The sequence below is a fragment of the Austrofundulus limnaeus genome, unplaced genomic scaffold, assembly GCF_001266775.1.
Source record: "Austrofundulus limnaeus strain Quisiro unplaced genomic scaffold, Austrofundulus_limnaeus-1.0 Scaffold1367, whole genome shotgun sequence".
Lineage (NCBI taxonomy): Eukaryota > Metazoa > Chordata > Actinopteri > Cyprinodontiformes > Rivulidae > Austrofundulus > Austrofundulus limnaeus.
The window spans coordinates 5,812-30,682 of NW_013953769.1; the positions used below are offsets into that span (position 1 = coordinate 5,812).

General features: G+C 39.5%; 1 protein-coding gene across 1 annotated transcript; it reads left to right on the forward strand.

The window, feature by feature from the left end:
- Positions 1–1,976: 1,976 nt before the first annotated feature.
- On the forward strand, positions 1,977–24,871 carry LOC106535123 (interleukin enhancer-binding factor 3 homolog; the record flags this gene model as incomplete). Its single annotated transcript, XM_014032030.1, is given in 18 exon segments — positions 1,977–1,994; positions 4,981–5,061; positions 5,691–5,914; positions 6,015–6,189; positions 6,271–6,418; positions 10,568–10,659; positions 11,811–11,906; positions 12,368–12,479; positions 13,166–13,263; positions 13,349–13,460; positions 17,352–17,465; positions 17,977–18,182; positions 18,328–18,492; positions 18,563–18,844; positions 19,745–19,868; positions 19,953–20,000; positions 23,718–24,131; positions 24,210–24,871. Coding segments are annotated over 18 exon segments (2,637 nt in total), but the record flags the coding sequence as incomplete, so codon positions are not given.

Below are 24,871 nucleotides of genomic sequence, written 5' to 3' on the forward strand. Positions count from 1 at the left end.
GCGTGAGCTTGTGTCAGAGACTCAGTCAAAGGATGTGTTGAAGATAACTACAAACATCCCAAATTTTATTTCCAGATTTTTACAATTTGTTGATTTATAATTCATTTTTGTTTGCTGAGGTTGTGGCAGCCATCTTGAATGGGGCAAAAGTTAATGAGTTGTAGCTGAGCATCCAATGATTTCTTTTTGAAAGTTTCACAAAAAAATTGTCCACTTGTTCATACTGTAGCTATTCTGCTAACGTCACAGACAAATGAACACATGCTGATATGGTATGGAAGCGAAGAAGTAACAATATCCTAATTAAAATGGATTAATGTTACTTCTTCGCTTCCATACCATATCAGCATGTGTTCATTTGTCTGTGACGTTAGCAGGTTAGCTCATGAACAAGTGGACAATTTTTTTTGTGAAACTTTCAAAAAGAAATCATTGGATGCTCAGCTACAACTCATTAACTTTTGCCCCATTCAAGATGGCTGCCACAATTAAACAGCCTCAGCAAACAAAAATGAATTATAAATCAACAAATTGTAAAAATCTGGAAATAAAATTTGGGATGTTTGTAGTTAACAGTAATCTTCAACACATCCTTTGACTGAGTCTCTGACACAAGCTCACGCTCATAATGAAAAGCAAGACAAAAGATTTTTTAAACATTTTATTAGCTGCACACTGCATCAAAGAAATAGCTTATTATATAACAAAGTATTATTATCATACAACATATGTACATCACATTACAAATGTTGGCATATTACATGAAAATAAAAATGATCACTGAGATTTTAATCCCACAGACGAGGGGTCCCACTGAATGGAGAGAGATCTACGTTCAGCTTGTCTGCAGTCCTCAAAAACCTGTGGCAATGCAGCCAGGTGGAGCCTGCCGCATTGCTTGCACTTTWAATTTTCTGTACTTTATCAGGACAAAGTAAAGAATGTGTGAGCATCTCTGAAGTGTCAGAAATATCAGATCTTTGGTATTTAAAAATGATAAAATATTGTGAGTTTTTGTCTGTCTGTATACATCCCTCTGACCACTAACTGATGAGTGAGATCTGTTTAAAAACTTCGCAAAAAACTATTAAAGTCAAKTCTTTTAGCTAAATATCTCATCAAAGATGCTCTCCAAACCTGTGGATATTTTGTCAAATCAGCAAAAAATACAAAAGAACTTGCTGCAGAACAGAACAGGGAGAAGAGCAAACTCAGAAACATTGTCAACCCATATACTGATGGAGTACCTGAAAAATTCTTCAAACCCACCCCAACAGGACCCTCAGACAGAGGCTGGTCCATCCTTAGGACAGAAAGAGTCCCACAGACCCCCTAAACACAAACTGAGCCGTGTCCAGTCTGCAGTTCAGTTCAATGAGCAACAATGATTTATATGAATACATATCAATGGTGAGGAATATTCATACCTTTTAACTCAGCCAGTTAAATATTGAGATACAGGTGTGGTAGTATCATCAACATTTTCTTAAAACTTTGTCATTAAATATCAGTGTCAACACTGTCTGTTAGAAAAATGCAACTTTCTGCAACTTTACTTTTGTTGTTTGAAAGCAGAAAGGTTTGGGAACCACTAAGTTCTTCATATTCTCACTTCATATTTATTTCAGATAAAAAATGAATAAATATTCTAGCATTTTTGCCTTGTCAAGTGAAAAAAATTGTCAGGAAGGACAAAATATTTATTTCATCACCTTCATGGTGTTTTGCCAAACATTTATATGAAATTTATGAATATTATAATGCCTATAACGTCTAAAATTTTTGTCKAGAATCACTCAAACCAAGATTGATGATCAAACACAGACCCCGCCCTTGATTTCATAATCTTGCTTTCTATTGGTTAGCACGGCTTTCTCGTACACGATCTGTCCAATGAACGTCCGTCCTTTCCATCTCATGGGTGTGTCTTTTAGCATTACTGCTAGTGCGTGCTGAGTTTAGCGTGCTGTTCGTACGCGGCAACGTTTATCACAGTAAGTATCAACTTAATGTAGTCATTATCCGATTGAATATTGAGTACCAGACGATATATACACTTAAGAAGAAATATCAAAGCTTGCTGTAGTGTTTTAAAGTAGGCTTCCTTTGTGCGTGAGACGTTGTTTGTTGCTGCTTGCTCTGGGGGCCTTGCGCCTGTCTCCTCGACCATTTTGGGGTCTGATAACCATTAAGACGTACACCACAATTCAGAGTCGATATTTTGAGTAATTTTAGAACGCCACGGCTAAGAGAAACCAAGTTACGTAATTTATTTTCCATGTGTGTTGCGGTTCGGTGAGCAGTCATTACGCAGTAGCTTGAACGGAAATTGGCTAACGTTATTTGGCTACGTTAGCCGCTAGCTCCGGTCTCCAGACGGGTTCTGCGTTGAAGTAAAATGGCGTCTGTTTTAAATTCCTCTGACGGAGATGTGCTGGGGAGTCGCTGCTGCTGTTTCTGAATTTAAATGTGTTGAAATTATTATCTGCGTCATTAGCTTTTTAGGTCTAACTTGACTTTGTGAATAGGTTAGGAATAAAACAAAAGCGAGAACGGTAGCTCGCATTTTTGATTTATTAATCAAATTATTTAATCCACTGATATAGTCAGTGGATTAAAACAGCTTTTTAAACGTGCTCTTTCTCGGTGGCAGAGAACTAGTTTGCCGTTCACTCTGAAAACAGTACAACGCCACTGAAATTTACGGTCCTTTCGTGCACTTCATTAGTAGTCTAATCAGGTTCTTTGCAATGACCTCACAACGCTAAAAATGAGAAATGAATTAAATGCTATTAAATATTATAGTGGTAATACAGTGGTGTAGTGGTTGGCACTGCTGCCGCACGGCAAGGAAGTCCTAGGTCCAAGCTCAGGTTGGACCTGTGGTCTTTCTGTGCTTTATCCAGGTACTCCAGTTTCCTCTCACACTCCAGAAATATTCATGTTTAGGCTACCTTCAGGCCCAGGCCTCTCTTAAAAAAGGTCTGTGCTTTTTTTTTTTTTTTTTTAAATCTGTGATCTCTGGGATTTGCCTGGTCCAATAAAGATGATGATGATGATAATAATAATGATAATAAAAGCACTTTAGTTCATGTCTGGTTCAAAAACCTAAAACATAGACCGTTTAAACCTGGACTACATTATTCTACACTAAAAGAAGTTACCAGTACTTTAAAACCCTGTTTGTGTTCTATGAAACCTATATTGTGTTAATGAAAATACATTAAGGGTGAGTTTAAAAAAATCCACATTACAGTTTAGTTACTAATGCTAAGTTGAAAGCTGGACTAGTTTTTTTTTCCTGCACTGAGTAAAACTTGCAACACTGTCTGTGATTATTGAAAATGTTAACCAATTAATAAAAATACTAAAAACATAGGTTTTAACATTTGGAGCACAAAGAATAATGGAAATAAATTGATCTGAAGATCTTTACTAAACATTCATTCTGTATCATTATGTGTTTTGGTTAACCCAAGTTGAATGACTTGTTTTTTTTTTTTTTGTCACTTCAGTAGAAAATGAAACCAAATATTAGTTTATTTAGTTTATTTATTTCTTCATCATCAGTGACTTTTTTAAGTGAAGAGAAAATAGAGACAGAGAGGAAAAACAGAGAGAGAGAAGTAATTAGAAAGATAGAAAGATTGAAATAGTGATTAGAAGTATATTAAATATACACCAAGAAAACACAGGACCACACACCCAACATCTGTCCGCTCACCTGAAAAATAGATTGGATAAATACATGGAGGATATATATAAATATACACACATACCCATACATATATAAAGATATACATACATACATGCCTACATTCATAAATATTGTCTGTATATACACATAGACATATATACACACTCAGTGACCTGTCAGAACCCCCCAGATCAGAACACCTATTTGTGAGCAGTTGTGAACATGTGTGTATATACAAGATTTCTCCAATGGAATATTTAATAGTGACTGTGGAGGACCGGAGACCCAACCCCCAAGACACAAGGCAGACATGGGGAAGACCAGAGCCCAAGGGTCCGAGAGGGATCCCGAGCCCAGAGCCCCAAGGGGCACCTGCATGGGATGATATGCCTACCCACCCCCCAGATCAGACCATAGGGGAGAACTGGGAGAGTCCCCACCCAGTGACCACACGCACAGCCCCCGGGGCCAGCAGCGACAAACTCATGGGCCGCACCTGCCACACCAGAGCAGATCCAGGAAAGGGCACAGAGGTCCGGGCCCCCAGGGCGCACCCCCTCCAGGCCAAAGCCTGACAGGGCCAGAGGCCCCGAGCCCCAGCTGGCAGTCACCAGGCCAGGCCGGCACACACCCCAGCCCCAGACCCCGGGAACCTCCAGCACGCCGGTGGTCAGCCGCACACCCCACTGGGGGGCCGTGTAGCAGCGGGCCCCCAGATAAACCAGCAGGAGGGGCAGCCCAGACCGCAGCCTGACAAATACCCAAACATACACAATRGCACCATCCCACCCTCATCCTCACCCCCACTCAGTCAAAGACATACAAGGACGCCACATTCCACTCATACKCCCGATACACACTCTATACCCCCCAGGTCCAGGACATGCACCCACCCCCTATTGGAGGCAGCACACACCCAAACCCAGGAGGTAGACCCAATCATTCTGAGGTGGAGAGGAGCCGATAGCCAAGGCCGGGCTGCACTAGGACGCCCGGCCAGCCCCCGCCGCAGAGAAGCCACACCCATGACCACCCCACAACACCGCCAACGACCAAGTGCAAGAATGATTTGTTAATAAAACGAATTAAGTGATYCATTTAAATTTGATAAATCTGTTAAATTCCTTAGAAATCTTTTACATTTCTGTTTGTCAAAGCTGTTTTTGACCCCAATAGAGTAAACCAAATACATGTGGGAATTTTTAGTCAATCTGGTTCAACTTTCAGCTGCTTTTTGTTTTATTTACATCACAATGACGTATTTCTTGTTTTTCTTTTCACAGAGCCAGGCACTAACAGTGTCACCAGCTTTGAAGATTTGTTGTTCYTTGAACAAGGCGGTCACTGCATTCTCTACAACAATGGTAACATTTAAATTCAAGTGTCAATTTTGGTCCAAAGGCAAAAAGCATGAACATAATTTATATAATGAAAATTGTATATTGACCTTTTTATGGCACTGCTAAGAGCTCAAGTAAATGTCACATATGATTTAAATGAGAGGCCTGAGGCCAAATCAACATGTGCCACAGCTTCAACATTACCCCATTTAATTGGCTTTTGTTTGCCTGTGCATGCATAAAAGATACTGTTCCTGCTCTGTTTAACTAGTGTTTTTAGTTAATTAGAATAAAAATAGTTATTTGAATTTATTCCTTTGCACTTTTAAAAGATGACACATTTTCCAGGTTTACCAAAATCTAGTGGCAAAAATTATGATTGATAAAAACTTTAATTGCTCTGAATTTTGGTCTGAATTCATGTGAGGGTTTGTGCCTTGAATGAAAGACCTGTAGTTAGATTTTTTTCATCAAGTTTTTAGCTGATTTAAATCAACTTAAAATATTTTTTCTCTAAGGTACTCAGTACTTCTTTCCTATGTGCTTGTGTCATGCATTATATTAGTAAAAGTTACACAGAAGGCTGTTCTTTGGGGAGTTGTTGTTGTGCTACATCAAGAATCCTATTTTTTTTTTATTCTTTTCACCCTAAGCCACCCCAAATGCGCCACCGATCTATGCGTATCTTTATGAATGGAGACCGTCATGTCATGGCCAAACATTCTGCTATCTACCCAAGTCAAGAGGAGCTGGAAAGTGTTCAGAACATGGTGTCTCACACAGAACGAGCTCTCAAGGCTGTCTCTGACTGGCTTGATAAACAGGAAAAGGGAACTTCGAAGTCTGAATGTGATGGCACAGATACTGACAAGGACAGGTGAGGAGAAATCAGGGAGGTCATTTCACTTGTTGGGTTTTAAAATAACCATAACAACCACTTTTAACTAGTTTCTTCTGTATTTCTTTTTGTCTTAAAGTGAACAGAAAGATCAGGCTGCTCGCACTTTGCGTGGTGTAATGAGGGTGGGCCTGGTTGCAAAGGGCCTGCTTCTGAAAGGGGACCTAGACTTGGAGCTGGTCCTGCTCTGTAAGGACAAGCCCACTGTCAGCCTGCTGAAAAGAGTGTCAGAAAACCTTTCTGTGCAGTTTAAGGTGAGAATGGCTCTCGTTCAAAAAAGATGTGATAAGTAAGCATTATTTCATGTAGCTATGAAAAGTGTTTCTCCTTCTCAGATTATAACAGAGGAAAAGTATGTGGTAACCCAGAACATCTGTGAAGCCAGCATCATCATTAAAAACACTAAGGAGCCCCCCCTCACCCTCACAATTCACCTGACATCGCCTTTGGTTCGTGAGGAGATGGAAAAGGCTGTTGCTGGAGGTAAGCACTCCCACACAGAGACCTTAACACTGTCCATTAATGGCATCCCTCTTTCAACAAAGGGGCAATGCAGGCAACAAGGCTAGACAGATATTGTTTATTGGGCCTTCAATGGAGCTAGGGGACAAATGTATACTCATTTTGCTATGCTTATAGCTCTCGTAGTTCCATGTAATGTAATTGTACATTTCTGATGGCCCAATATACAGTACAGAGCAGGTAGTCTACTGACTGCTGTGAACATAGTTTTCTGTTCTTATTTGAAGATCAGGTGTTGATGAAATGAAGGCTTACTGAGAATTTAACCCCCCCAAAAAACAGAGACCACTGTGTTTGCATGTGTTTTTATAAATGATGATGAACAGTTTGCATTGCAGCAAAAATGAGCAGCAAATCTCTTGAGGAAAGTGTTTGTTTGACCCAGCATTGGGTTTTTAACTGTCTTCAGTAGAGATCGACCGATACAGGTTTTTGAAGGCCGATACCTATTTTTTGACATCAGTCTAACCAATATGCCCATACTTGCAGCCGATTCTTTTTTGGCCGATTCTTGCAGCCGATACTGCCTTTTCTTTCTCCATTAACATGATAAAAATAAGACTGATATTAACAAATGTTACACAAGTCTTAATTTAAAACAAAACAAACAAACAAAAACATTTATTAATTGAGCCTTGTCTGATGTTGGCTGTATGAAGTGCTGCCACACAGGATTTCTTCTTTCAGCCCTTTCTTAAAATTTAAAATCAATAAATTAATGATTAATTTTATCTAGTGCTAAATATTCAGTTTTTATTTGTATAATAATCAGATTAATATATTTTTTACATAAAATAAAATGACTGTGTTTTACAGGGCTCTAGAGCAGTGGTTCCCAAACTTTTCAGCTTTTGACCCAAAAAAAAAAATAGCAGCAGAGACCTGTGGCTCAACTATTTTTGGATGATAAACATTTGTATCAGGTCAACTAAATATGGGCAGAGTAAGAATATTTTTTATACTACATTTATCCATTTTAAATATACTAACCTCACTCCTTTGTAACAACTAAGACAAAATTGTAATTAATTCAGAAAATCTTTTCAAAACCCCACTTTGGGTCCCAACCCCAACTTTGGGAAACACCGCTCTAGAGTGTGACCAATTTGGTCGCAAATGCGACCAGATTTACTAATAGTGCGACTAAAAAAAAAGTCCAGTCACACTGGTGCGACCAAAGGGTAGGAGGAGCAGTCGCCCGCTGAAACGAAAAGTTTTCATCATGTTCCATAAAAATAATCAATCCGGCAGTATCAATGGTCGCCTGCCGACGGTCCCATCTCTCCTAATAACACTGTGCTCTGCTCGCGGCTCCGCTCCACACCTCCCGTGCACACACACACACGTTTGTTGTTCTATCCTCATGGGGACTTTGCATTGACTTCCATTCATTTCCCCATCAATTCTATAGCCAAACATAACCTCCCAGGTAGACTACACACCTGACCCAAACCCTAACCTCACCAGGCTGTGTGTACCGGGGAAATGGTCAATAATTGTACCCACCATGAAGCAAAAATCTGTACATGCGCACATAGCGAAACAACCTGAGGTTTTTGTTGTTGTTTTTTTAACCCAGATCGGAGTGTGAAAAACAGTTCTTGTTAGCTGGAGATGAAAACAAGATGTGGACGGTTGCTCGCTCGTCCATCTTGTTAATGTAACAGTCGGGGTTTGAGCGCTGCAGATCATTTCAGCAGGATGAGGAAGCTCACGTGTATGGCAGGCCGCTTTTGCACTTAATCAACTTCACCACAGTTACATTCCAAGTATCTGAAATAGTTTCTTCTGGGTCTCAGGAGGGTAAAACTAGATATACTGTATTAGATATTTAAGTGAAATAATATAAAATAATGAGATTCAACTAATGATGAAATTGCAGACTTTTTATGTGTTGTTTAAAAATGTGCACAACCTTTTAATAAATATCAGTAATATTTCTCTTATTAATCATTATTCTCTGTTCATTCTGGTTTATCCAAGGCCAAAGATTCATAGTTGTCCATCTGAGGGGCAGGTGTCTAAAAATAACTTAACCATGAAATGTTTAAGGTGCTTATAAGGCGTTCAGCTCTTAAACATTTGCACTTAGAATTTTATAGAATCACTTTAAATACTTTTCAATAAGTTAAATGTCTACAATTCTGGTTCAAATAAAGAACTTTATGGTTACTAGATTAACTAATTATTTTCGAGTTAATGTTGCCTTAATGAACAGTGATTAAAAAATAACCTGTAAAACTCTGATATTAGGCGATGTGGTTGAAAATTTGGGTGCATCTAACTTTTGCACTGGTGCGCCTAAGAAAAAATGTTAGGCGCACCAGTGCAAAAAGTTAGTCTAGAGCCCTGTTTTAATATCCCAGCATTTTTGATGCAAAAACAGCAACATGCCTGAAGAGAAACACYGAGAAAAAAGGAGACACACACATACATCTTGCTATGTTTGTGAGGACTACACACACACATGCAGCGCTGACAGTCTGCCTCAGTCTGCTCCCGTTTTTTACACCGGGCAAAAAATGTATTTAAATCAGCCAAAGTTAACTTTATAGCACAGTTTGAAATGTACACCGAAGAAAACCTGCATCACGACTTCTATACTGCAGTCAGAGCAAACGTGATCTGAGCAACGTCTGCCTGCTGCACGGCGGCAGCTCTAACGTAACAGTGAGAAAAGGCCCAGACCTTTTTGTTTTAATCCAGCAGAGAGAACAATACAGGTGTTCTTCTATGCCTCCTGTGAGCAATTCCAGCATTTTTTAAAAAGAAATAAAAACGTGGACACGCTAATTACAGTCCGATGCCAAAGTAAAAACATGGCGCTCGCTGCGCTCTCGTTCGAAGTGAAACTTAACACACAGCTGTTCTCTCTACCACTCATAGTRCTACCCAGAGGGTAGAAACAGCTAAATTAGACAGTTAAAACACATTAAAAGTTCATAACTCACCCCTGTTGTTGTTAGCACTCTGTCTCACATTAGCAGCTGCTGCTCTCTCCCCGAGGGAGGGGCGGCACCGTGTGCTCGTGTGACCCAACGAATGGATCGGCCGAACGGACGGACGTATCGGCCGATACTGATACAAGGAAAAAATGCAAATATCGGCCAAAAATATCAGCCGGCCGATGTATCGGTCGACCCCTAGTCTTCAGTGTTCCTCAGCAGGAAATGCCCAGGGTTACAGATAATGACAAGGGAAACTGAAATTTGGCTTGTATGTTCAACTGGGGGAATCAATCTCTGTTGTCTGGTAATGTTAAAGGATCTAAAAGTTGAATTAGATTCTTTATTTTAGCTTAGGGAATAAAACCTTTACATCCCTTTTTGAAGAGCGCTCAACAACAGTGAGGGTCTTTGCTTCAGCAGGAATCTTGACCTTATCTGTATCCCTGTGTGAACATAAATGCCCAGTTTGGGTCTATTTTTCTAAGCCATCAGTTTTGCTGCAGTGTGGACTTGTTTTGATACCCACCTTTTGTGCATCTGACCATTTCTACCTGTGGTTCCAATTCTTATTCTCTCTGTCAAGCCTTCTAGTCTTGTCAATTTTTAGGGACGCTGGACCTTTGACCAACTGGCCGCTCTCTGTCTCGGAAGGGGCAAAGTGCAGTGTACCCAGTAAAGGGGCAAAGGGGAGGGGCTCTACCTCTTGTTAACGTCAGAAAGGAAAAAGCTATTAAATTAAGCTGCTGTCTGAGTTGAAGCAATTATAGAGAAACAACCTCCCAACTGATGCCATTAATTTTATTTATCATCTTTTATTTATCATATCTGATAATTGCATCATTGATAAACCTTTATTTACCCCCCTCCCCCTTTGTTTTTTTATTATTATTATCATTATCATTATTATTATTGGTAGTAAGCAAGCTGTAACTCACAACATAGCCCAGCTAGCCTGGTGGGTTTTAAATTGTCATTGTTGTGTGCAAGTTTGGTTTCTCAGTAGTTAGTGGGAGGTTGAGAGTGTGGTTCTCCAGTGGAGGGGTCCCCTCCCCTTCCCCCTCCTGCCTGTGGTTTGGGAAGGCTGCCTGTGTTCCCCCTGGCCGGCTGACAGAACTCCCCTTGGTCAAACTGTACCTTGTCTTCTTATTCCACCTGCCAATAGAAACGCTTTCAGTCATCGATCCCCCGGATGTTCTGGACAGGCAGAAATGCCTAACTGCCTTGGCTTCTCTACGCCACGCTAAGTGGTTCCAGGTTTGAATCTTGTCTTTATTTGTCTCTAAAACAAAAGTAGCTTTGAGTTTGGTTTTATGCTTTTTTTTTTGTACTTCATTTTTTAAAGTTCCTTGTGTGATTTTTTTTTCTCCTCTTTTGAGGGACTTCCTGTAGTATTTACTTGATGACCTGGGTGTTTAAGAGACATTTGTCATCACACTGCTTCACAGTTGCTTTGCTCACTTTAAAGGTTCTTTAGCAGTAACATTTGTTCAAATGAAAAATAGCTGCTTTTAGCCCTTGAGATCTTTATCATTTAGTGTTAGGGTTAACTCAAACCAATAAATTCTAAGACTAATACACCATATGTCCAGGTGCAATATTTCTATAATGTCATTATTGCCGTGAATGAGTTGTTTTTAATTTTATGTACAGTATTTTTATGCAAGCTACTCATAGAGCACTTTTTGCTGCCCTATTTGGTAATTTAAGAGGAAATATTTCTTGTAGTTAACGGTGTTTGAATAGTTTTGTCGCCTGTGTCATCTTTGGCTTCAACACTGTAACAATCAGTGCTCCATCTCTGCAGCTTGTGTTAGTGGAGAGTATGTGGCATCGGACTTTCCTGCTCTTTGGCTGTTATATTTTGTTAAAGTGCGCCAAAACATCAGTGGGAATATTGCACCTTGAGTCATATTAAAAAAAAAAAAGTAATTAACTGATTCACGACCACTTTCAGTGACAGCACGTATAAACACAACTCTTTTTTTATTATTATTATTATTTTCTTAATGTTTCTAACGTAAAGTTAGTATTGAGTTTGAGGTGGTCTTTTTTATTTTCTTCTGTCCTGATTTTTGTTACACGCATGCTTTTCCACATACAGAAATGTTACAAACCTGATAACTATGCCATTGATAATTATGGCTCCCAACTGATCATTAATACTCATCAATAAGCTCTTCCAACAATGTGATCATCTAATATCTCTGGATCTTTCCATAATGACAGAGCTAAGCTGTTCTAGTCTTCGTGGCTTCATTTTCATGAATTTTTTTGATTTGATTGTTAGTGTTGCTTGTGATGTTTATTGATCTATTGTTATTATTACTATAGTTATTTTCAATTAGTTGATTAAAACTGCTCATCTGCCTCGCACCTCCCCCCCACCTCCCTCCGTGTGTTTCCAGGCCAGGGCCAACGGGCTGCGTTCCTGTGTCATTGTCATCCGGATCTTGAGGGACCTGTGCTCCCGCATCCCGACATGGGCCCCACTTCGTGGCTGGGTGGGTTAAGAAATGCCTTTGTAGTGTCAAAGACTGTTTCTAAGAACCAATAAGTTTGTTTAATGTAGTCAAGGCTAGACTAGGGGTTCTCAAATGTTTTGGGTCTGGGGACCCTTACAAAAGGTGAAACGTTTCCAGGGACCCCGTCATAAACCTCAAGCTGATTTAAAAAATAATTTACTGCTATTTTGACCTCTAAATACCATGAGAATAAAAATTATTTTTCATTTAGTTTAGTATGTTTCTTTTACTTTTATAATGTTCCACAAACAATGCTAAAAAATAAAAACAATAACAACTTATTGTATTTTTTTGAGGACCCCCAAGCCACAGCTCACGGACCCCTGGGGGCCCAGTTTGAGAACCTCTGGGCTAGACTACAGAGTTACCATTTAACTGTATAACACACAGCCTTTGTTCAAATTGTGCTTAAAAGTAACAATCCTAAACTTGCTTTGCAGCCGCTGGAGCTGCTCTGTGAGAAAGCAATTGGCACAGGAAACCGGCCCATGGGAGCAGGTGAAGCTCTGCGCAGAGTTTTGGAATGTGTGGCTTCAGGAATCCTCTTGCCAGGTATGCACATGTTACTTGATGGTACAGTTATAACTGCACTGGATCTTAAGGGATATTTGGGGCATTTGTATTTGTACATGGAGTTCTGTGGAAAAACTTAAAGGTTGGATCTTTTTTGTTGTTCTCACTGAAGCCAAAACCAAGTGAATTGCTGCCATCTTAAAACACTACATTCAAAAACAAATTTCATAGCAGTTCATGCAAACACCATTTCTTACATATTTTTACAATACTATCAATATAAATATAATTCTGAAGAGTTTTTAAAGTGTAAATAGCAGCAGCTAGTTGTAGCATCTTCCATGCAGCCTGATGTCACCTCTGTCAAGAATATTAATGTGAAACTAATCAACTGCTGCTATTTGTACTCAGGAATAATCATAAAATTCTATGGAAATATTTGGACTGCAAATTTGCAGAGCTTTATAAAATATGTATGCAAGAACAGCTGTGTAATTTTTTTAGATAGAAGCTGTTTAGGGCAACTGCAATCCACTTCTGTCTTATTTCTCAGACTAGCTTTAGGTTGTCAATTCAGTCAGAAGTAAACCCGTTTTCTCCAAAATAGGTGCTGTTTTCAGCAAGAAAAATAACAGTTAAGCTTTCTATAGAACCTTATTTCAGAATGATGAAAATATAAATTTAAACATTCTTTATATCATTGATTTTTTTTCTTTGTTTTGTAGATGGTCCTGGAATTTATGATCCATGTGAAAAGGATCCTACAGATGCTATTGGTCATGTGGGCAAGCAGCAGAGAGAAGACATCACCATGAGCGCTCAGGTGAGAATGTTAATTGAGTTTGTTCATATTAAGAGTTTATGTAACATGTAACTCACACTGCATCTCTCTCCATCTCTCCCTGCAGCATGCCTTAAGGCTGTCAGCTTTTGCACAACTTCACAAAGTGCTTGGAATGGATCCCCTGCCATCAAAACTGCCCAAAAAAGCTCGTACTGAGACACCCATTGACTACACAGGTAAAACACACAGTGTGTCAGGTTTAAGTAGTTTATATTTGACAGTTGTGATGGAAATTTAACAATGGAATGAGACAGAACCTTTTTAATAAGTCAAGAGAGTCAGACTGTCATTTGTCGGTTTATTTCCAAACGCTTTGAGACTCAAACCACAGCACAAGTCTGAAGAATGAGCCCGAACAGTTAAAAAATTATTTATATTTTCTCACAGCAGAGAGACCACTCGTTACAGAGGTCACAAGTCGGCCTGATTTGAGTAAGATAAAGTAGAGCCAAGCCCTAACAGATGTTTTCTGGATTTAGCTGATGAGACAATTGAAGTTGCTGCGGTCGCCGGAAGGAAGAACAATTTTAGTCATGTTCCATTACGCTTCAATACACAGAGTCCACAAAGCCATAGTTAAATTATTTGCATTTAAATGATTCATTCAAACAACTGATGCATACATGAATGACAGGAGGGCATGATTTAATACTAATTTTTCCTCCATAATCCCACCATTTTGATTAAAAATCACATTTTAATCACATAAAGTCAAACGGAGGGGAAAAAATTAGTACTCAATGGTGCCGCATCCTGTTGGTTTGACCATACGTTTGGAAACAACCCCATCCATAGGCAGATGTTAAAATATTAGCAAGGAAAAAACAGACACGTCGCACCAGGCCTACTTCTGGRCGCGGCAAGAATGCATGGCCGGAGGTTCAGCACTAAGCAGAGTACTATAAAACGTGGTGGGCTGAGAAGTAAAATATAATTAAACCTGACCGAATCTCTTTCTTCTGCTTTAAAGTTTGTGTTTTAGAGCAGATACCAAAGTAATCCAAGAATCTGTCTGTTAATGTCAACATGTCAACTAATTTTTTAGATTAACACACTAGATGTAAAATGAGAATCATTTAGCTATAAATGGTTAATAACATATAGCGCAACCTGATAAAAAGACTGACTGTTATTAACATCAATTTGTACACACCTGTACATTTAAGTACAAACATAAACACTACATAGAAAATTTGCTATTTTTGTGGGGACAGTCCCTAAACATCTAAAACAAAGATTTAAATTGGACAATACAGACAAATAGTTTAGGCCTCCTGTTAAAGGCAGAGTGAGTTGTGGGGAGATTTAGCAGTTTAAATCTTGTGGTAAATCTCAAGTTCGGGGGGATCAGGGAAAACAAGGAGCTCATATTTATATTTGCTTGTAGGGGTTAAAGAATATAATTGAGCCTGATGTAAAGAAAGCAGTGGCAAAGATAGTTTTCAAACCCCTCTTCACCAGTGGAACTACACCATGCAGAGGAGAGAGAGTGGGAGGCCAAGATGGGAGTAAGGAAATATGTGAACCAGGACTGCCAGCTACCTGCTGTCAGCCAGTTCCACCAGTCCAATCCGAATGGTTCTGCAGCGTCATCAGCCTTAATGTCTGCCAATAAGTCATTTAGGTGCTGCATGGTTAAAGAAATGTTATCAGTGGCTTCTGGAATGTACATAAAACAGGTGTTCCCTATAACATGACAGAGTCCACCCTGGGATGTGAATAGGAGGTCTAGGTCCATCTGATGTTGTAACATCATATTGCGTGTGGCTGGAGCCCTGGCTATGGAGCGCTTGATGCGATAATGATCTCTGGGAGATAGCATAAAGTGTGGGTAGTGATGGGTAGTATAAACTAGTTGGTCCAGTGTAGGCATGGGACGGTATGAAATTATGACTGTATGATAACCTTGGGCAAAAATATAACGCTTTTGCAGTATGACGGTATTATGATTACAGCTCTAAAAATTTTGTTTTGAAATTTGTATTTAAAAACAAAAAAAGAAAATAACTTTTCTATCATCATATTCAACTTTATCTCTGGAAGCTGTTTTTAAGAGGTGAAATTTTATTTACCTGTGTGCATCTGTACTTATGATTTTTAGCACCTAATGCAATTAAATTATCCTGATAAATTTTACATCTAATATAGGATAACTGCTTTTCCACTGCTTTATTAGTTGAGACAAATCAGTGTATACTGCACAACAAGTCTTTATTGAAGTAATGTATCACGTTGGGAGTTTTTATTGTGTTTTAAATTTCAAAAGGGTTTTTGACATAGAGATTATATAATTATATGCACACAGAAACAAGAAATCACAACTATGAAAGTGTGTTTACGAAACACACGTTCAGCTAACGAGCTGCTCGGCTAAAGGAACCATTTAGTTTTATCACCTTTCACATAAAACTTATCAAATACACAATCTAACAACTCAAAACAGTTTTGCAGACAAGTTGTGATCAGTGCATTAACAACAGCAACACGGTGATGTGTTTCACAATCTGATGCTAACGTTAGCTCGTTCATTTCAAGACAGCATAAACTTTACCTGGAGCTGCGATCATGTTAGATGTGTTGCCTCCACGGTCCACATTGCTGTCATCTTTATGGAATCCTAAGTATTTTCATATAGCCGTCTTTATTATTTTAGACGGGAAAGGTTTGGGGAACTCTGTTCTTCAGCCACCACACAACCCCCGCAGCTCTCTGCGGGAGTGCGCGGGGGAAAGTCTGCAGCAGAACAGACCCAAGGAAAAATAAACAAAAAATGCTTATACCGTAGGCACGGTATGACAGAAAATTTTAGTGGTTTTCAAACCGTGACATTTTCATACCACGGTATACCTTGAAATCGGTATTCGGCCCATGCCTAGTCCAGAGTAATTAGGGCTGGGCTGAGGTCAGTCTGGACACACGTGTCAGACCAGGATGGAACCAGGGCTTGATAATAATTTGAGCCACACAGCCACACACAGGGCTGAGGAGATCRCATACCTGAATCAGCAGGCAGTTGCAAAGCTGCCGACAATGTATAACATCAGGGAAAAGGAGGATTGAATCTATCAGGATGGGGCAGTTGATGGAATAAGTTCTATTACAAAGTTGGGTTTGTCCCAGGAATATCCTGTCATCAGCCTCCAGTCTATGGAAGCAGAGGCCATGAGCCACTTATGGGTTCGAAAAGGTGGCCGCCTCTGGAGATCTGACTGTTTGCAGCTCTGAGGGTGGCGCTTGACATGTACTCACAGGGAGCAGGTAGTCTTTTCCTAGCATACACCCATTTATTTGGTCCTTTTAGCCAAGGGCAGGATCAGGGATACCAAAGCACACACCTCAGTTTCAAAGGGTGTGGTTTAATTGGCAGAGACATGGAGCTTGTTGTGAGGAACAGAGTGCATGCATAACATGAAGTGTTAACTCTTGCAGCCTGAAAAAAGTTTTTTTACCATACTCCGCTACAAGTTACCCTACTGACGTCTGCTTCCTTCATCTGTGGAAGGGAGGAGAAATTCCTTCCAGATTTTAATTCGACCTTTAAGGGGTTGTGTCCACACTCAACCCGTAACCCCAGGTGACGTGATCGGTGGTCCAAAGAGCACCAATCCAGTCACCACAGGTGGGACATGTAATAAACARGTCTGGCAGACATACAGGATGGCCCACTCTAATTATTGGGGATTAGAACAGGAGAAATATGCACAAGGATTCAGCATGACTGCTAGTTGTATTGACAGTCACAGTCATGTTGGGTCTCGTGTCGCATTCCTTCCTGTATGTTTCCCGTACGTAGTAGGCACCAGGGGTCCTTCTTTTGTGGTGTGGTAGTGGATTTGCTGGCTGGTGAAAGAGTGGCATGGAGTTTAGCTTCCCTAACAAAGGTCCACCATAGTGTCAGAACCAAGAGCAGAAACATAGTCATAGTAAAAAGGCTAACATGTCTTTGTTTATAGTGACACTGTTTCCCGGGCTGATTATATTTATATATATATACCTGTATATTGAGTGGAATCAATGCACATTTTTGTTATGTGTTGTTTATGGGTGAAATGTCTGCTTTATTTCAGTGCAAATTCCACCCAGCACAACATATCTCCCACCAATGAAAAGGCCCATTGAGGAAGAAGAGGGAACTGAAGATAAGACTCCTAATAAAAAGAAGAAGAAGGTTCAGAAGAAATGTAAGGWTTCATTTAGCCTTTGAACTTGGGGCGGCACGGTGTCTCAGTTGGTAGAGCTGATGCCTCTCAGCAAGGTGGTTGCCGGTTCAAATTCCGGCCCGGGGACCTTTCTGGGAAGAGTTTGCATGTTTTCTCCGTGCATGTGTGGGTTCTCTGCGGGTACTCTGGCTTCCTCCCACAGACCAAAAACATGACTGTTAGGTTAATTGATAACTCTAAATTGTCCCTAGGTGTGAGTGAGAGAGTGAATGGTTGTTTGTCTCGTTTGTCTCTATGTGTGTCCCTGTGATGGACTTGCGACCCGTCCAGGGTGTACCCGGCCCCTRGCACTGTGACTGCTGGATATGGGCACCAGTGACCCTGAAAGGAAGAAGCGTTTACAGAAAATGGATGGATGGATGTTTGAACTTAAGGAGAAATAAAATCAAGGACAATTGTTCTGATGATCGGTTCATATACTTCTAAGGTTTAGCTACTGGCAGTGTCATACCTACATGTTTTTTCCCTTCAGCTGCAGAAGAAAAGGCTGAACCACCTCAGGCTATGAATGCCTTAATGAGACTAAATCAGCTCAAACCAGGTCTCCAGTATAAGCTAATTTCCCAGACTGGCCCAGTTCATGTTCCAGTCTTCACTATGGCTGTAGAGGTGGATGGAAAAACCTTTGAGGCTTCCGGCCCTTCCAAACGCACTGCTAAGCTGCATGTGGCTGTCAAGGTGAGAAAAGGTTTTCAAGTAACATCTTAACTTTGTGTTTAGTCCCATTTGTGGTTTTTACAACAGTTTTTCTACTGTGATGGCTTATCATTATCAGAAAGATATTTCTCTACAACTTAATTTTAACCACATTAAATCTTTCTAGGTGCTACAGGACATGGGCCTTCCAACAGGGGTGGAAGTAAAAACAGAGCCAGCAATAAAGATGGAGGAGGCGGTGTTACCGACCACTGTGGAGGAAACAATGCAGACTGAAACGTCTGCTGCTGCCATTGGCACCGTCAATGCAGACCAAACTGAAACTGTAGAGGTCAGTGTCAACAAGCAACATTTGACTGAATACATTATTCTTATTCTCATCGATCTATCCTCTCTATCAGGCTGCTCGCCAACAGGGACCGATTCTGACTAAACACGGCAAAAACCCCGTAATGGAGCTGAACGAGAAGAAACGGGGCCTCAAGTATGAGCTTACCTCAGAGACTGGTGGCAGCCACGACAAACGCTTTGTCATGGAGGTGGAGATTGATGGGCAGAAGTTCCAGGGTACTGGATCCAATAAGAAAGTGGCGAAGGCTTATGCAGCCCTGGCTGCTTTGGAGCAACTATTCCCTGAAGGCTCTGCACCTGAGGTGCCCAAAAAGAAGAAGGGACCACCCATGGTAAGAACCAGCTGAAGATGACTTGCTGTTTATTGAGTCCATATTATTTGCTTAATAGTATTAAAAGTACAGTTCTGATATTTAGAAGTGAGTTCTATGTAAAAATTTCAGAACGCAATTTTTTATTTTATATTTTTACCTCTTTACTGAACCGCCTTTTATAAAAACTGAGTTTCATTTGTGACAGGATTGAAAGCTAATAGCTAAAGGCAGCTGAGACCAAAATGGATTGCTGCAGTCATAAAACTATAATATCAGAGGTTCCACAGTGTTTTATTCAAACACCTTTTGTTGACTTTTATATCATCTTTTTTTTACATTCCAAAGTTATTCCAGTAGAAATATTACATTTCTGCTGTACTTTTTCCAGAGTTCTCTGAAAATGCTGAACTAACTGCTTCTGTTTGTGCTTAAAGTTTTGTTTTAATAATCCTATAATACAGGGAGAAAGGTTCAGAAAATTACATTTATATAAACCACTGTTAAATTTTAATTTAATTTTAATATTTGCAACAATCTACAACCAGTAAGTTTACTTATTGTTCATAATCCTTTCACAGAGCCCCACTTCAAAATAACTAAATTATTCCTTTAAAAGTAAGAATCATGGGCTGGTAATAATTTTGATATGATAACCTTAATTTAAAAAAAGATACCACATTTTACCAAAAGCAAAGATATTACTTTTGTTGCTTAAATGTAAGAAATTGATTTAGTAAATTAAGTAATAGTATAATATTTATAGTTATTTTTATTTTAATGCACTGATCTAAATAAGGAAGTAGGAGAACACAAGTGAACTTGACAGTCTTTTTAAAATCACTCTGCACTTCCCTGGTGAAAAGATAAAGGATCATTTCTCTTACAGTTTGACTTCAGTAACATTTGTTTCCTCTGCAGCATGCTCAAGGGTTTGGCATGATGGGAGGTGGGGATATTAGTGCACCCAGAGGCAGAGGGAGAGGGGGGCGAGGTCGTGGGAGAGGCAGAGGATTCAATAATGGAGGAGGCTATGGCCAAGGAGGTAAATACAGACACGCCCCACACCTCTTTRAAGATTTAATAAACAGGAGTGAAAATTATAACTGCATCTTTGTGCTTTCTGCAGGTGGCTTTGGAACATATGGTTATGGGAACAACACTAGCTCCGGATACAGTGAGTATTAGTTATTTATTTATTTTTTACTACTCTGGATATGTTGGGGATTGTTTTTGTTTTATTTATTTTTTGTTTGTTTCTTTTGTTGTTTTTGTTTTGAGTTTTTTTCTCTCTTCTGCAAATAAACCATTTATTGTGAGGATATTCCAATCAGACAAGTCCTGTGGTATATGGTTACAACAATTTATAATAGGGGTGTCCGATACCAGTTTTTCTCAGAGTTTGAGTGCAAGTACTTCTGTTTGGGTACTCGCCAATACAGAGTACTTATTGAGTTAGAATGTAAACATTGCACATGGACTCTTTATTATTATTATTTTCTTTAGAACAAGGTATCTCTCCCTCCTTATAGGCCTACTGGACTGACTGGATCAAATCAAATATTCAACATCATATAAATGCATTTGTTTAACATGGAACTGACAAACTTCATTTAAAATATAATGTGTAACACATTCAATGATATATTATATCAGAATTGATACTGGTAGTATCAGTCCTGACAATCAGGGCCATTTGTATGAGTACTTGAAAAAATACTAGTATTGGGCCCGATACTGGTATTGGTATTGGGGCACCACTACTGTATGAGGTGCTGGGATAATCCCAGCTGGGTAATTTTACATTTCTCTGCTTGAAGCCACAGGACTGAATCAGCTTTTCAGAAGCACTTTCTTATGAATTTCTTCTTCTTCATTCTGGCAGCCTGGTTTGAGCAGTGTCGTACCTGAGCGTGACAGGAGCAGAGAAATCTAAAAAACAAACAAAAAAACCTTTTGGAGTGTCATTGGCCTGCCAGATTTTGAAGGCATAAAAAATTAAATTAACATACTTTAATTTTGATATATTTTTTCTTTTCTCTGCCCTGTCTCACTCTTTAGGTGACTTTGTCTCAGACTGCATTGGCTACCACGAGTTTGCGACATAGATCTGCCCCTGTCATAGAAAACTAAAACAGTCCTGTAGAGACGATTAAAAATGGACAATAAGCCTCAGTAGTGTTCCGGCTGGATCATGAACTTCCTTCACCATCAGCCCTGGGATTAAAGTAACAACAAACTTCTGCCGTGTCTTGCCAATTCCACTTTTGGCATCCTGAAACCTCGGGGAGACGATCTTCCACTGCATGCATGTAGCATGTGTACACTTTTTGTTCTGTCAACTTTAATGTGGATGTACTTAAACACACGGATCTCTCCAAACTTCAGGGCTGATTTGTCACCCAATGTCTTCTTTTGTCCAAGTGGGGACAGGCTTCTACTTCTTGAYCATAATTAAGTCACAACCTGTGGAAGACAAACAACATATTGCCATGTAGAACATCTGTCTTTGTACTGTTTACCTAAAAAAAAAAGGACATTCTACAACTCGTAACGTGGATATTTTTATGTGGTTTGATTATTTAACTTCCCATCACAGTTAAGCTGATTGTTAGTTTCTATTTTTTAATCGAGTTCTAGTAAATGTTGCTTCATTGTTTTTATTAAAAAAAGAAAAAGCCATTTCTGTTCCATAAAAGCACTTCTATTGCATTTCAACTTCACTGATTGCATGATGGCTCCAAGCTGGCAGTTTTTAGTTGTTAAACTAACCATAAAACATTGATAAGCTTCAGCACTGAAAAGTTCTCAAGTTCAAAGTTTGCATTCAGACAGGAAAAAAACAAAAATTTTATACATTTGGTGAAGGAAGACATCTTGCTTTATCTGTTTTTGTTTTATTTTTTAATAAATGTGACATTCATTACTGTGCGTTACCATTTCTTGCATATTTACTTACATAGTAATATCCCTGTATGTGCTTGGGTTGGGCATAATCATATTGTGTGCAATTAATCGTCAGTAAAACTTGGAACAGTTATTTACTGCATTTAGTGTCATTTGATGCATTTTTGTGTTTGGCACATTATCACTATCATATATTGGACATATATTGGTGCATATTGGACCAATGGTGGAAGGTGGCATGGAGCAGCTAACCCTAACACTATGAACATGTTCAACCCCCTGAAATACCAACATAAACCAGAGTACGAAGAAATCCTGAAAATGTGGACCAAAGCCATGTCATCGGCCACATGCGGTTCAATTGTCATCTATTTATCATATTAATTATCAGCTAAATATCAAATTTATTAGTGATTACATTTTTATGTCAATAGTGCCCAACCCTAGTATGTTGGCTCATTATAGCTCAGTTGTGGTGCCTACAAAAACATGACTGAGCAATAAATAGATACAGCTATGGTGCCGTGGATTATTACTGTGGTGGTATGATTTACCAAGAACGCAGAAACACGTTGGACTAATGCACAGAAAGTCTGCGTGTATGGTCGTCAAATGATTTAATCTGAGCAACAACAGAGCAGAAGTCAGAGAAGTCTGTCAAGTTGTGGCTGCCGCCTCAGCGCAGAGCAGCCGATAATATAACATCCTGTAACACGTTTACAACCAATCACAGTTCGACAACTGTAACCACCTTACCAATAACGGGGCTCTCAGCCCAGGAACTACCTTATCAAAATAAGAGAGGTCATGCATTGCTGGAGTCTTGAAGTCTAGGGCAACAGCCGAAACTAGTTATCATAAGATATGAGTACTGGACAGCGTCAAGGTAAAACAGATATAAATAATTAGTCCATAAAAATTACATTTTGTTGTTTAGTTTACAGCTGTATTAAGGTCTCTCCTGTAGAAAAAAAAAGTTCTTTAACTTGTGCTTTTACTCAGTTGCAGTGTATTAAATGTGAGTTCCAGTGTAGTACAGAGTAAGGACAAACTTGACTCCTGTGTTTTAGGCAAACTTATATTGTTTTTTTTATATATATWTTTTTTTACATGAATTGAGATTTGGGGTTATTCAGAAATTCATAGGCTACAGCTCTGGATGCCTAACACGTACCTCAAATCAGGATCAGTGGCTTCTTAGGGCGACTTCAGAGAACCACAACTGGTTTACTTTTTACCTGAGTCTGTTACTGTGGCAGCTTATGGGACACAAGTCTGACCACACCAGTAATAATAATAAAACTGGTTTAAATTTGCATATCTTCATCTCAAAATTGTATGTTTAAATAAATCTATAGCTGTGTTCAAATTCAAGAGCTGCATCCTTCAAAGGCCAAATTTGAAGTTTGATTACGTCACAGCTAAGTGTCAAAGGCTTGTCAAAGTTCACAGGCTCCCCTATATGTGGCCCATGAATGCATCATATTAATCGCAGACTTGTGAATTTAATTGAATCATGAGTAGTATCATGACACCGATGTCACTGTGATATTGAGAAACATATCGTCCTCCAAACAAATCATACTATAGGTATTAGCTATAAGGTATTGTGATAAGGCTTGTGATTGACACCCTCTAGGTATCAGGGCAGTGTGAGTGGAGACCGGTTGATTGTTGTATGGATTGGGTTCTGCAGGGTTTAAAATTAAAAAGTCTTTAAAATCTCTCGATTTTAGTTTTAGGCCTTTTACTTAAAATTTTCCAAATTTTCTGTTTTAGGTCTTAAATTGAATCATAGTGGTCTTTAAACTTTCAGCAACCTTTTTTCTGGGTAGAAAGTGACCAAAGATGCAAAAGTACAATTTAGTGGGAGTATGAATTGACCTTGTACTGTTCTTTTTTTAATGTTTTATGAAATCACAAGACTATAATCAAAATAACTGACACTATGCTTGTTTCAAGACTTTACTATGCTGCTATTCTTTAGATTTCTACAATAACGATGGTGCAAATGAAGGAGCTGGGGCATCAGGCATCCCGGCGGTTGGGCTTCCATACAGCACAGCAGAAGCACCATCACAAGTCTCCTATGGTTCTTATTACCAGAATGATGGAATGTACACCACCCCCTCCGCTAACAAACCACCACCCAAAAAGAAACCTCCAATGTCCAAGGCTGGAATGGCAACAATTTCAGGTCCCCCAAGAGGGACTGCAGGACCTGTAGGAGGTTATCAGACWGGAAGCTTGTTGGGGCAGGGGTCATATAACCAGTACGGACAGGGCAAGAAAAGTTTCAACCAAAACCAGCAGAGTGGGACGAGTGGTTACTCGTACAGCACTGCRTATCCAAGCCAGGTGACCGGAAGTGCTGGAAGTAACCAGGACTACAATTATGATGGTGGGTTCATTTGATCWTAAATAGTTTTTATGTTTATGCGTCCCCCATCCTCCTCTAACTTTAACACCTTCTTTGTAGGTTTCAACACCCTGCCCAGTTACAGCCCACAGGGGGTCGGCAACCAGGGTTTTGGTCCGAACCACACTCAGTACCATAACCAAGGCTARGGCAGGGGAGACGGCAGCATGAATTACCAGTACAGATAGACTGGTTAGCTCTCTGTAAACCATCGGCACCCTGCATCAGTGTCTCACGCCTTCTCTAAAGACAGTGATTGACAACTTGCCTGTGTTCTCTGCCTTTTTCCTCATCTGCTTCCTGTGCTTTTGGATCTACAGTGTTTATAGCACATGTTGGCACACAGTGAGATTTGTAAACATTTTAAATGTCAGAGCTAGTGATCCAGTCTCTAGTAAATCTTATTTTATTTTTGTTTTGTTTTGTTTTATCGGTTCTCATCACTAAATGTTAGGGTGAGCGCTGCAAGATTTTTTAGTTATTCCTTTACTTTTTTCTCCTTTATGTGAAAATATTCCAGGGTACCTAAATAGCTTTTTCTTTTTTCGCAGTGCTTATGTTGCCATTTGCTGAATGTGATGATTATTTTAACGTTATGTCGTGAAGACTTTCTTATGGTATATTTTCACATCTGCTCGATGTAACGTTTGAACAGAGTTGGACGTATTCCTGGTAATGTTTAGCAAAATGTGTTTGTATCAATAAATGATTTTTATTTTGAA